At 51.8% G+C, this 12935-nt stretch overlaps 1 protein-coding gene across 4 annotated transcripts in view; it reads right to left on the bottom strand.

The window, feature by feature from the left end:
* Window positions 1–732: 732 nt before the first annotated feature.
* SON (SON DNA and RNA binding protein) overlaps window positions 733–12935 on the bottom strand; it is a 36808-nt gene continuing 24605 nt past the window's right edge. For 2 of the 4 annotated variants that reach the window (XM_058019130.1, XM_058019129.1), the window contains exons 7-12: window positions 12505–12615; window positions 11902–12018; window positions 5286–5433; window positions 2424–2492; window positions 2234–2349; window positions 1534–2161 (exon numbers count right to left, since the gene is read on the bottom strand). In XM_058019130.1, coding sequence (XP_057875113.1) covers window positions 1547–2161; window positions 2234–2349; window positions 2424–2492; window positions 5286–5433; window positions 11902–12018; window positions 12505–12615 — 1176 coding nt within the window. In that variant the 3' untranslated portion in view covers window positions 1534–1546. The other 2 variants (XM_058019131.1, XM_058019132.1) reach the window with 2 other exon arrangements.

The following is a 12935-nucleotide window of genomic DNA, read 5'->3' as shown; positions in this document are numbered from 1 at the left end:
TGAAATGAAGATCAACTGAAGCATTTTCGGAGCGCTTGGACAGACTCACAGGGGCTTTTGTGCCTCCAAACCAACCCCAACTCCCTGCTGCACAGGAAACACCAACCCCTGTCCCTGCAGAGCAAGGAGACTCCACGTTCTGTGACACTGACGGGATCCACAGGGCTCCAGGCACCAGGAATTCCTCAGCTCCATGGACCCCCATGGCCACAGGGTCCCTCCCTGAGGCCTGAGCAGCCTGGCTGGGTTTGTTCTGGCCCCAAACCCAGCTCAGGTTCCCACCTCACCAAGACTTGTCTGGGACAAGCCCCTGAAGGACCTCAGTGCAGAAATCCTGGCAGCCTGCCCCTAACTCAGATCCCTCGGGGAGGGTGCACTGCCCCTTCCAGTCCCACGTGCACACAGATCAAAGATTAATGCTTCTTAAATAAAAAATAAAAAGCAGGAAAAGCTTTCTACATCCTCTCTGCTGTCCAACTGCCCAAACTCTGGATCAGGCTCCTTGAGGGCAGAGGATCCTTATCCTGAACACTGCATCGCAAGGAGTTATTTTGTAAAAGTTCAAAACAAACAAAAACCACCAGGCCTGCTCCTGCCATCCCAAAGGCTGTTGGGAATCCTCACAAAGCCACTTCTGTATCGTGTGTGTTCCTTGCAGAAGGCATTCTGGCGAGTTTAAATTCCTGTTTCCTGGCTTGGCATCCCTTGGAATCACTGCTTACTGACCAGGGGTGAAGATTATGAACTTGTGCTGCTTTATTGACCAAGTTGGGTACAACAATTGAAGCGTCATTCTACCCCCTCCCTCCCCCCAAATCCAGTTGTAGATTTGTTAAAGAGTTTAAAATTCACATGAACCACAAATCCGTACAATCAGCATCAGGCAGTGGATTCACTGGTTGGGAATTGCAGCCCCCTGGGAGGCTGGGCCAGGCCGTGCCCCCTGGCTGTCCTGGGGTGGCACCGAGGGGCAGCGCCCGGGCACGGCCCCAGGGTGTCCCCAGCACCCCCCGAGCCCAGGGGACTCTGCAGCCACTACAAAACTGTATCAAAGAAAGGGTCAACGCTCTGACAGGAGAGGAACTGCAGGAGCTTCAGCCAAGGGTCTGGATTTCTGATGCCTCCAGAGTCTGTCGTCTGATTTAGTAGTTTAAGAAATAATTACATCACTAATGTAAACAATATAAACATACCAAAAACTAAGTATGATTTAAATACATTTGGATGGTACAAAAGAAAAACCTGCGGGTGTCTGTACAGTTTTTACACGGTGGGAATCGCCGATGTATTTACAACATGAGAGGGGCAAATACCATTTGTTGTGCAGAGTAAAATGCTCAGAACCAGTGTCCCAGTAAAGCCAAGCTTAGCGGTGTGAGGCACTCCTGAACATGGTGGTATTGACCATGCTTTCCTTTGGTACGAGTCCCATGGCCTGCAGCGCCGCCGTGGCCGCCGTGGCTTTCGCGTGCTTCTTGTTAAGGCTGGCAAAGGTGGGCCTGTACTCGTTGCCATTGACTCTCACCTGGCACGGGGGAACCAGGGGTTAGCGAGGGGGCCGTGCCTGCCCCAGGCACACTCTGGGCAGCTCCTTCTTAGGGACACAGACCCCGTGGCTGCCTGTCAGCAAGGGCATTGCAGGGGATCCCACTGTGCTCGGGGCTGGCAGGGACCTCACGGCCCAGCCGGTGCCACCCCTGCCGCGGCAGGGACACCTTGCACTGTGCAGGGCTGCGCCCAGCGCCAGCGGCCTCGGGCCCTGCCAGGGACCCAGGGGCAGCAACAGCTGCCCTGGGCTCCCTGTGCCAGGGGCTGCCCACCCTGCCAGGGAATTCCTGATTCCCAAGATCCCATCCAGCCCTGTCCTCTGGCAGAGGGAAGCCATTCCCTGCGTCCTGCCCCTCCAGCCCTTGTCCCCAGTCCCTCTCCAGCTCTGCTGGAGCCCCTTTAGGGCCGGCAAGGAGCTCTGAGGTCTCACTGGAGCCTTCCCTCCTCCAGGTGAGCACCCCCAGCTCCCCAAGCCTGGCCTCAGAGGGGCTCCAGCCCTGGGATCCCAGAATAAAGTGCTCCAGGGACTCGGTTTGGCCTTTCCAGGAACAGGACTTGCACGTTCCAGCACCGAGACGGCTCCACCATCCTCAGCCAGCCCCGTGAGGTGTTTCTATCAAACAGAAACATGGATTTCACCCCTGGCACAGAGAAAGCAGCACAGGGGCAGGCAGCCCAGACCCACCTTGAAGATGAAATGCTTGCGGTGATCAGGCCCACTGTCGTCCACCAGCACGAACTCGGGCGGCGTCCACCTCCTCTTGTTGCAGATCTCCATCAGCGCAGACACCGGGTGCTTCCCTGGCACACAGACACGGCAGGGTCAGTGCCCACCCAGCCTCTGGGGACTGCAGCAATCCAGACAAGGAACTCACCTGAAAGATCCTTCATCACCACGTAATGGCCGGACCTCTTCTGGGCCTTCTCTCCCACAGCAACCAGCCCTGCAAACAACACGGGCACCATGACACTCCCTGTTCCCATGACATTCCCTGTTCCCATGACACTCCCTGTTCCCATGACACTCCCTGTCCCCACTGACACTCCCTGTCCCCAATGACATTCCCCATTCTCCCTGACCCCTGAGGCAGCAGCAGAGCACAACCAGGGTCACAGGGGACACCTGGAGACCCCACCCAGCTCTCAACCCTCCACCTTGTTCTGTCCATTCTGCTCAGCACATTTTCCCCAAAGAAGACTCTGAAGCAGCCAGGAGGAGAAAGCTCTGAGCAGCCTCACACAAGGCAGAGAACACCTGGTTTTCCATGGAAACCTGTTTTTTTCCATGCCCTCTTTGGAGAAACAATCAACAAGGGACACAGTGAAGAACATTCTTCTTTGTGCAGCCCTGAGTCACCCCCTGCCTTCAGTTTGCCTCAGACACGGGAGCACAGGAACCATTCCCATTATCCAGAGGTGTCCCTGTGTCCCCTCCTGCCAGGGGTGGCACCACAGACCCGGATTCCCTGTGCTCTCTGGATTTACAGGGCTCCAGCAGCCCGAGCTGGGACTCCATCCCCCCTGGGAGCAAAGCAGCAGAGAGGGGAACAGCCCCAGAGGGCTGCACAGGCTCTCCTGGAGTCACTGCCAACACCAAAGCTCAACACTTTCTTCTGAAGCTCTCACAAGATCAGGAAAGAACTGAAGAACTGCCAGAAACGGCTGAATTCCAGTGACAATCCACCAGAGAAACTCAAGCTTCTCCCCATGGATTTTGCCACTCTCAGACTTCAACCTTTCCTTTGTTTCTTACCTCCAGTTTTCCTGCTGTGGCTTTGGTGAATAAAGACAGGGAGATACTGCAATTGCTTCCAGTGTCTTCCTGTTCCTTCAGCTTTTGTGGGTGGCATTTGGGTTTCTTTTGTTTTACAGGAAAATCCTTCCCTCCTTACCAGATAATCCTCCCAATATTCCTGCTGCCCCTAAGCAGGGCCTTCCCAAGGGGCACGAAGCCATCAGAGACCAGGAATTTTATTTTATTTGGGCTGGTTTATATATATCTAAATATATATTTATTAAAATAGATAATTTAATAATTATTAAAATATAAATTCTAATATTTAGAAAATAATAAAATACTGGTTGATACATTGAAAAATGTCTAAAAAGTTCCTTACAAAACAAACCTGGGTGGTGGGTTAATAACCACCTTCCTGTCAAACACTGTGGACTTTAAAACTCTACACAGAAGTTAAAAAAAAAGAAGTTTGTTTTACCCATTTAATCACCCAAGAACACAGATGTCTGAAAAACTACTTGTCCTCAATATATAATCCCTAAATATATAATATATACTATACTATACTATACTATACTATACTATAATATATATAATCCCTTGTCCTAAATATGTATTATATATAAAATATATAATATATATTATAGTATATAATGTATACATTATATTATATATTATATATGATATAAAATTATAGAAAATCCATAGTCCTATATATATAATATATAATATATACATTATATAACATATAATACATTATTTATAATATAAAATCATGTTTCCTGCCTTTCTGTGAGCAGGGCACCTTGTGCCCCTCATGCCCCTGTGCCACAGACCTGGGTGGCCCCAGAGCAGAGGGGATTCTGCACCCAGGCAGAATTTGTGGCAATGCTCAGTGAGGTGCACGTGAGCAGGAATGTTTCACAGCCAGGCAATTCAGGCCCAGCAGGGCTGTGTGAAGGCTGGCCCTGGCCTCAGGTGACTCTCACAGGCCTGGAGGAGCCCTTGGCAGTCGCTGCCACCAGGCACCTTTGGGGTCTCATTGCTTTCTTTACACAGAAAGGTTGTAAAGAAAAACGTGAGGGGTTTGGCCATTCCCAGCTCAGTTCTGAGCAGTGACAAAAGCCAACACAAGCCCTGAAATCCCAGCACGGTTGGCTGGGAAGGGACCTTAAACCCCATTCAGTGCCATGGGCAGGGACACCTCCCACTGTGCCAGGCTGCTCCAAGCCCCATCCAATGGCCTTGAAATGAAAATTCTGAGTGTTTCCACCCCTTTGAGATGGGACTGAAGGTTCCTGGTGCAGAAGGAATCTTTAGAACTGCAGGAATCTGTCCCACAGTCAGTGTGGAGTTGTTGTTTTGTTCCGTGCGCAGAACAACTAAATTAGAAATCCTGACTGCTGAATTTTGGATTTAAAGCAAAAGGTGTTCCAGATGGAGAATGTCCAGCAGCACCCAGCACACAAAGCTCAGTGGCCAAGCTGAAGGAGCAGCAGCACTGGATGGTTCTGCTGCACCACGAGAGCTCTCCCCTGTGGCCATGGACTGGGAACCATGGAGAACAGGGGAGGTTCCCAGGGAAAGTGGAGGCTAAAGCTGCCTCTGGAAGCAGCCCTGAGCATGAGCCTTCAGCAGGATCAGGCTGGAGATGAACAGCAGGGGAATGAGGGACAAAAAAAGGACCAGAATCTACAGGAAAGCCCCAAAGCCCAGAGTGTGAGTCAGTGACACAGCTCAGCTTTGGGGCTCTCAGCTCTCTGTAACGCTGACCCCACTATTCCATCTTCTACCCCTGCTCCTGCTCCAGCCACCTTGCCCAGAGCCACCACTGCAGCTTTTCCTCAAGGACAAAGCTCTGGAGTGACCCCAGGCCTTGGCAAACCTGAGGCAAAGTCCCAGAACCTGCTGATGTGCCAGTGAAGCCCCCCAGACAACCCCAACCTCTGCAGGCAGCTGAGAGCTGAGAGGCCACAAACATCCCTGAGGCAGGACTCACCTTTTCGATCCGTCTTAAAGTCCACCATGATGGGCTCAACGCTGCCCTCCTTGTTCTTCCCAAGGCCTTCTCCTTCTCTCCAGCCCATCTTCCTCATCAGCTGAGCTCCCATTCCTCCAGTCACAGGGGCTGCTCTTAAGAACTGATCCTATCCAGAAAGAGAGAAGTAAAACAAGGCCTGAAGTTAGCGCTGGGATTTTAAGTAAGAAGTGGGAACTTCCAAAAAAATGTTTCTAACAATTTTTCACAGACTCAATTAAAAATAAAAATAAATAAAAAAAATCCACCTGAGCTCTGTGGATTTTTAGCCCAAACCAGTGCGTGGAACCCGGAACTCACGCGGACACACGAGACACAAATCAATGTTTGGCAAAAAAGAACAACTTAGGAAAAGTCTAAGGTGATCCCAAAGTGGCAGTGACCCTTGGCAGACAGATGTGTTTAACCAAGCAACAACCTACAGACTCTAAAGGCTCTAAAGACTCTGCCCTGATCCCAGAGATGTCCTCAGCTCGGGAAGTGGGAACTGACCCCGGCACAGCTGTGCCAGGGCACCTCCTCGTCCAACAGAACACAAGCACATTTAGTCATGACATTCACAGGCTGTTTAGGCGGATTTAAATCTAAAAAAAAAACCTCTCCCCACCTGATTCATTACACAGCAGTTGCACATTCAAGTTCTACTCTGAAATTCCACATGGAACAAACAGCTTTTGCTTTCCCCTCTCTTTATTTTAACGGAAAAAGGCGCTTGGCCCCCCAGTTTAGCAGCAGCAGTCGTCACATTCTTTCAAATGAGCATTAACAAAAGTTGTTAAACGGTGAAAGCTTATCAACAGAAAGTTTAAACATCTGCTTTGATGTAAAGAACTGTAAAAACTCCTTAAATGTTACGTACCTAGGCCTCGCTGGCCGCAGTGTTGTGAATAGTAGGGCTGGCACTGACCGTGGCAAGAAGGCGGCTACAAGGATTTGACCCTGAAACAAGTTTCCATATAGAGGGGTGAAAGTTCACAGGTTATTCTGTGAACTATCATCTCTCGTGCCCCCCCGCTGACCCCAGAGCAAGTCAAGCATTTCCATCACACAGAGCCTGGCTTGGCCTGCTGCCCGGGCACACCCGCACAGCCTCGGGGCTCCGCCGCCCTTGGAGCTGTGCCTGCCAGGGCAGGAGGTGCCAGAGGTCACAGAGTCACACACGTCCTGAGCTGGAAGGGATCCACGGGCACCACGGGCTCCGAGCGCTGGCCCTGCACCGACAGCCCAGCCTGGGCACCCCGGGAGCTGCTGGAGCTCAGCACGGGCCTGGGGCTGCCACCGGGGCAGGACTGGGGGTCCCTGCGTTCCCAGGGCTCCCAGGGGCAGGGAACAAAGCCTCAGGGCTCCCTTTGGCTCCCTGTGCTCCTCAGGGATTCCCTGCTCACGTCTGTGCCCGGCCCCCGCGCTGCAGGCTGCCACAATGTGCCAGGAAAGCCTTGCTGGAGCCTGTGCCAGCAATGTCCCAATCCCTGCCTGGGCCAGGAAAGCCCTGTGTGGATCCACGTGGATCCACGAGGCCGGAGAGCTGGGGCTGGTGCAGAGCCAGCCCCTCAGCCACAGCATCCACAGCCCTTCCCTCAGCTCCCACTCCCTCCCCCGTTCTCCAGGAACATCCTGCGGGCCCTGCAGCTGGGCTGGCTCCTGCTGGGGCTGCTGCAGCACCACGGGGTGTGTTCAGTTCACAAAGGACACAGCAAGCTCCTGCTGAGGTCACTGCGGCTCCCTCGGCTTTCCCAAACACGGCCTGGTCAGGGGCAGCGAGGACAGAGCAGAACCAAAACATCCTGCTATGCTCGGAGCAGAACCAAACATCCTGCTCCTGCTCACAGCCCTGAGCTCCCACTGAGGCACTGGCAGAGCCTGAACAAACTCCAGAAACTGCAATTAGGAAGTTCTAGGTTCCCAAGGGCCGTTTGTTAAAGCATCCCTTCTGTGGTGAGTGAATTCGGGATCCTGCAGGGGAACTGCAGCAGGAACTTTGTGCTGACTCTTCAATCACAACCATGACTTACACGTTTATTATTATTAATAAAAATTATTATTAATAATAATTTAATTCCAGAACACACAAATACTTGTGCATCCCACAAAAGGCATGGGGAAGGAATCCTGGTACCAGTGGGAAAGGAGCCAGGAGAATCCCCCTTGGACTCAGGTCACTGAGGCAGGGAAGGTCTGCAGCAAGGAAAAAAGTTCCTGCATTTTGATTCTGTGGGGTTTTTATTTTCCTTTTAATAATGAAGTGAATGTCAACCTCTAATGCCACCTGCACATTGTATTTTTTGTAGTTTAGTAACAGACAGGTTCCCTCAGCCCATGATTTAATGAGTGGGGTAAAACTGGTGCTGGGTTTGGAACTCACTGAAAACCATAGAATCAACAGAAATGTTCACAAAAGCAGGGAAGCAAGAGGCACAATTCTTCTCATTTTAAAAACCATCCAAGGGTGAGTCTCCCAAAAACTCCTGAGCAACTCTGGGCCTTGGCAGATATAAATTAAAGGGGATGGAATACAAGAAGCCCCAGGTTTGTCAGCATTTGGTTACTGCTGTCAGAACTAACTCATTATTTACAAAAGCATTTCTCTTTCATTCATTCTCTGATCTTAATTTGAGGGAGCCCACAGGACAATTTGATACTTTTTTCCTTGTATTCTGAGCTCCAAATTCCAGGAAATCCCACTTCCATTCTGCCAACACATGGAGACACTCAAGAGCCACAATCTTGTGTCACCACTTGCTTTAAAGAGAAATTAAAACCTGATTCCTTCAGAGGCTTTAGAGCAGTTTAAGTAACTTTCCTGCTGATTCCTCAGGCTGACTCTTTGGAACAACAATTTAGGAAGCAAAGACAGCAAAGCCTTGAAGGCAGGGGTGGCAGTTCAGGGCAGGACTAAAGGCTGAACTCCAGGGAAGTTCAAGTTCCAGGAATAAGCAAGTTTGGAAAAACTTGTGCCAGGCAGAATTGTCCATGAAATCCCAGCACCTCCTGAGTGATGGGAAGGGACCCACAAGGAGCATCCAAGTGCAGCTCCTGGCCCTGAACAGCCCCAGCCTGGCATCCCTGGGAGCCCCAAACGCTCCTGGAGCTCTGATCACGATCTGCTCCCTGTGGCTCCTTGCAGGGATCCTGAGCAGGGAATTTGGGCTGGCTGCTGAACTGGGAGATGCTCTGGCCCTCTCAGCCCCATCCTTGCCACAGACAGAGCAGAATCCCTTGCTGAGGAGGCCCAGCAGTGCCTCACAAGCCCTGTGCTCCCAGGCACCTGCAGGAGCTGCTCAGAGCTGCACAACAGCAGGGACAAGGGGATGGCTGGGAAAGAGAGCAGCCAGTCCAACACTCACCTCCATGCAATCATGGAATTCCAGAATGGGATGGGTCAAAATGGGGTTAAAATTAACCCAGTGCCACCCCTGCCATGGAGGGACACCTCCCACTGTCCCCAGTGCCCAGCCTGGCCTTGGGCACTGCCAGGGATGCAGGGGCAGCCCCAGCTGCTCTGGGCACCCTGTGCCAGGGCCTGCCCACCCTGCCAGGGAGCAATTCCTCATGGCCAATGTCCTCAGTGAGCACAGAGCTGCCCTGCCCTGCCAGGTGAGCCTGGCTCCCAAGGAAAGCTCCTTGTGCCTGCAAGAATGGAAGGCAGGTTTGCACTTTCCAGAACTTTCTGCACAAATGAGTGATCCAGCAGCTCCCCAGGGCCACCCCTGAGCACAACCCTGGGTTTGGGGAGCAAGTTCAGGCTCCAGAATTGAGCTGGTAAATCCAGAACCAAGGGGTGAGTCTGGGAAAGGGGGAGTAAACCGACCTCAACAGAATTTGCTTGGAGAAACAAAAAATATTTGACCACTTGCTGTGCCATTTCTTCAGCAGCACAGTGTGTTTGGAAGGAAAAAGAGAATAAAAATAGAAGCAACCTTCAGAAAAGATGAGTCACATTTGTGAACTGATTACACTGATGGTGACAAACTGAAACAGAAGCCACTTTTTCAAAGAGAAAGGTGAGATTGTTCACAATTTTTTTATACCTAACACCACATCACTCTTTTATGGACCCTGCTCAGGCCCCTGCACACAACCACCAAGAATGAATTAGTCCAGGAATTAAACACATAAACCTCATTGTTATTTATGTCCCCACCCCAGTGCTGCACATGAAACCCTGCAGTTCCTCATTCCCAAACTGGGGTTCTGAGTCTGGTCTGAGTGCACATTTCCTCTCCAGTCACTGGGAAAGGACAAGGAAAGGAGAAATCCACCAAGTGCACAGTGAGGACAGAGCTCAGCAAAGGAGTTCCCCAAGTGCCCTGCTGCCCTCCTGAGTCCCTCTCCTGCTCCAGCTCCCAGGGGCTGTGGTGACCTCTGTCACACCCAGTGCTTGCTCTAATTCCTCCTCTCCTCAGTCTGTGCTGGGTGGTCCCAGCCCCTCCCATGGCAAAGTCCCCAGGGAAATAAAGAAATGCCTTCAGCAAACAGCCAGAAATGTGCACTCAGCCAGACACAGCATCCCCAGGGAACTGCACAGCCCTGCTGGCAGATAAACACACAGGAACACACAACAGCCCCAGCTGGAAGTGACCCACAAGGATCAAAGTCCAACTCCTGGCCTGAGTGAAAAACACCTGATTTTTTAATGTTCAGACACAGTTTTTAGGCCAAAAAGGGAGCACAAAGGGAGCACAAGCCTGACTTGGTAACTGATCACTGCCACACAATTTCAGGTGTCCAAGTAACACACAGCCAGCACTTGGCACCTCATGGCTGGTTTGTGTTCCTGTCCCTGAGGAGGGTAACATGGATTCAGAACCACATCCCTGCTCCCTGCTGTGAAACCCTCCTGCAGCCACAGCAGGGCTCCACACGAAGCTGTGTGAGGCTTTCCCACCACTCCTGGAGCTCTGGGCCCTCCTGGCAGAGCAGGAGAGAGCTGAGGAGTGCCAGGGCAGGGAGGGCACTTTGTCCTCACCCTCCTCCTGCTGCCAGCAGGAGCCTCCTGTGTGCCCAGCCCCAGAGCCTGCCCTGTGCCCACAGCACATTCCCAGCTCTGGGCAGGGCAGGAGAGCTGCTGCTGCCTCACTGAGCCCAGATCCAACAGGATATTCCAACATTCCTCTGCTCCTTGCAGCAGTCGTGTCCACGAGCACAGAGCACACTCTTCTCCCGTTCCCTTCCCTTGAAGCATTTTGTTTGGCTTGTATCTGGTTTTTTTTTTGCTGTTATTTTGGTTTGTTCAGCTGGGCTGCTTTAAAGCAGATCCCAGAGTGAAGCTGGAGGACAGGAAAATCACACCTGGTCCTTTCCACTTCACCCTTGTGGCAGCCCCTCCTGCCACTGCCATGAGAGGAGACCCCAGGGAGGAGGTTTGGGAAAGAGGAGCTCAGAGCTGCTCCCAAGGCTTTCCAGGGCTTGGGCAGCCATTCCAGGTGCTGCAGACAGGGAGAACCTCCCCTCAGCCAGCCCTGCTGGTCTCCTTCCCAAGCCCCTCTGTGGAAAAGCTCCTTCCTCACCAACACATCCCTGGGCTTCACAGTTCCCTCTGCCAGAACACGGATTGTCTTCACCAGAGGCAGCATTTTGCTACAATCTCAGTTGTTCATAGCTGTTAAAATCAGACTTTATCATGCACATTTTGCATTAACACTGGCAAGATCCCAGAAGATTCCCATCTGGCCAGTGACCCAAGTCTGTGTTCCCTGGCTCTCTGCACTGCTTGGCTATATGAGGTGAAAAAACAAGTAAGTGAATCCTGACAGAAAATGTTTCTATTTTCAGGATATTGTAATTCCAGACTTTTGTGTTCAGCTGACACCAACTTCTACGGAAAATTCCACCTAAGGCTCAAATCTGACCTCCCAGCTTGGAGGGTGCCCCAACCCAAGCTGACACAGACTCAGCTGCAGCACCTGCCACACTGACCAGCTCAGCTCCTCACTCCTTGTGCCTGCAAGGGGGATCTCCTCAGATCTCCCTCCTGACAGAGCAGCAGATCAGAGTTCACAGGCAAAGGTGCAGCTTGAGTAACTGAGTGTACAGAACACACGGATGGAGGACGCAGCACAGCCCAAAGTCAGCCAGTGACACCCCACAGCAACAGGGAACTACTGCACTGTACCCCAACAATGCCACAGTGAGAGGAACTTAGCAACTGCAACTCCTGCTTTAATCCTCCACATCTCTGGCTCCCAGAAAACCCTGGTGATGCAGAGAGAGGCAAAGGAGCAACCAGAGAGAACCAAGGCACACCCAAGGGCAGTTTGGACTTTGGTTCGCTGAAGCCGATAACAAAAACCTGATATCAACAGCAGCAGGATCAGCCCTGCCTGGCACGTGCCAGTGCCAGGGAGGCAGGGAGGGATGTGCCACTGCCAGCACAGCAGCCCAGCAGTGTCCTGGCAGTGGCAGGCCGTGTCTGGCCGGTCACACCTCGCCGGTGACACCGAGGGACAGGGACTGAGCCCAGCCTGCTGCACTGGGCACATGCTCTGCCACAGGGTGAGGCACTCGTGGTGCCCTGTGCAATCCTTGGCTGCTGCCAGTGTGGTCACTGCTGGGACAGCAGTGGCTGTGTCACTTCTACCTTTCGGATCCAGGCCTGGGGGCCGCTGTTGGTGAGCTCGTCCGAGGACAGGATCTGCGCGCCGGTGCTGCCCGTGAACTGCCCGGGGATGGAGTTGGACTGAGCCCAGGCATCGATCTGCAAAGCAAAACCCACACTGAGACCAGCACTGACAGCTCCACATTCCCTCTGCACCCCTCTGCTGCCCCTCAGGAGTACCCACAGCATGTTGGTGGGATTTGGTGTGCTCACTGAGGCTTGGATGGAAACGGGCGCTACCAAAATCTGAGCATCTGAATGGTCACCCTGAAACCTGAGCTCCAACTCCTCATCCCCAAACTGCTGAATCCACTGTTTGGGAAAGAATTACCTACATCTGTGCTGCTGAACTACTACAAAATTTAAAGAAAATTACATCTGAAACTATTTTTCAGAGTGACTTGGGTGCAAACATGGAATACACAAAGGAGCTCATCAAAACTCAGTGTTAGAAATGCAGAACTTTGAAACACTGGCCCACAGCTGGGTTTCCAAACTGAAACAGGAGAGGAGAACCAGCTGCCATGAAAGGAAAGCCCTGATTTCCCTCAGGTGCCCCAGATGCTGCTGAAGGCCCCAGCTCACCTGCTCCTGTGCCCGGTTCAGCATGCACATGGCCTCCAGGTCAAAGGAGTTCTCATTGAGCCTCTTCTGGGCCACTGCTCTGTCGTTCATGGCTGTGGTTATGTCCACACACTAGGAGGAAAAAGAGCATTTATAAAAACACAGCAGACACAAACAGTGTCCACTTCAGCTGGAAAAAGCTGCTGGAGAATCAATGCCACCAAGTGGGGTTACAGAGTGAATTGTTGGTTTGACAAAAAGGCAACGTGATGGAAATCCTGGGACCACTTAAATCCACACAAGATGGGCTTTCCTGGACAAAGACAGATCTGAATTTAAATTGTAACACCCTGGTAATTTAAAATCACCTGCACACACAAAATATCCAATGAGTTATTATCTAAAACTGTTTGTCACAAAAAATTCTGGTGTCACAAAAAATTCTGGTGTGT

Source organism: Melospiza georgiana, chromosome 2 (genome assembly GCF_028018845.1).
Source record: "Melospiza georgiana isolate bMelGeo1 chromosome 2, bMelGeo1.pri, whole genome shotgun sequence".
In the NCBI taxonomy this organism is placed as follows: domain Eukaryota; kingdom Metazoa; phylum Chordata; class Aves; order Passeriformes; family Passerellidae; genus Melospiza; species Melospiza georgiana.
The sequence above is the reverse complement of the archived record's forward strand: the minus strand, read 5'-3'. Positions and strand labels throughout refer to the sequence as shown.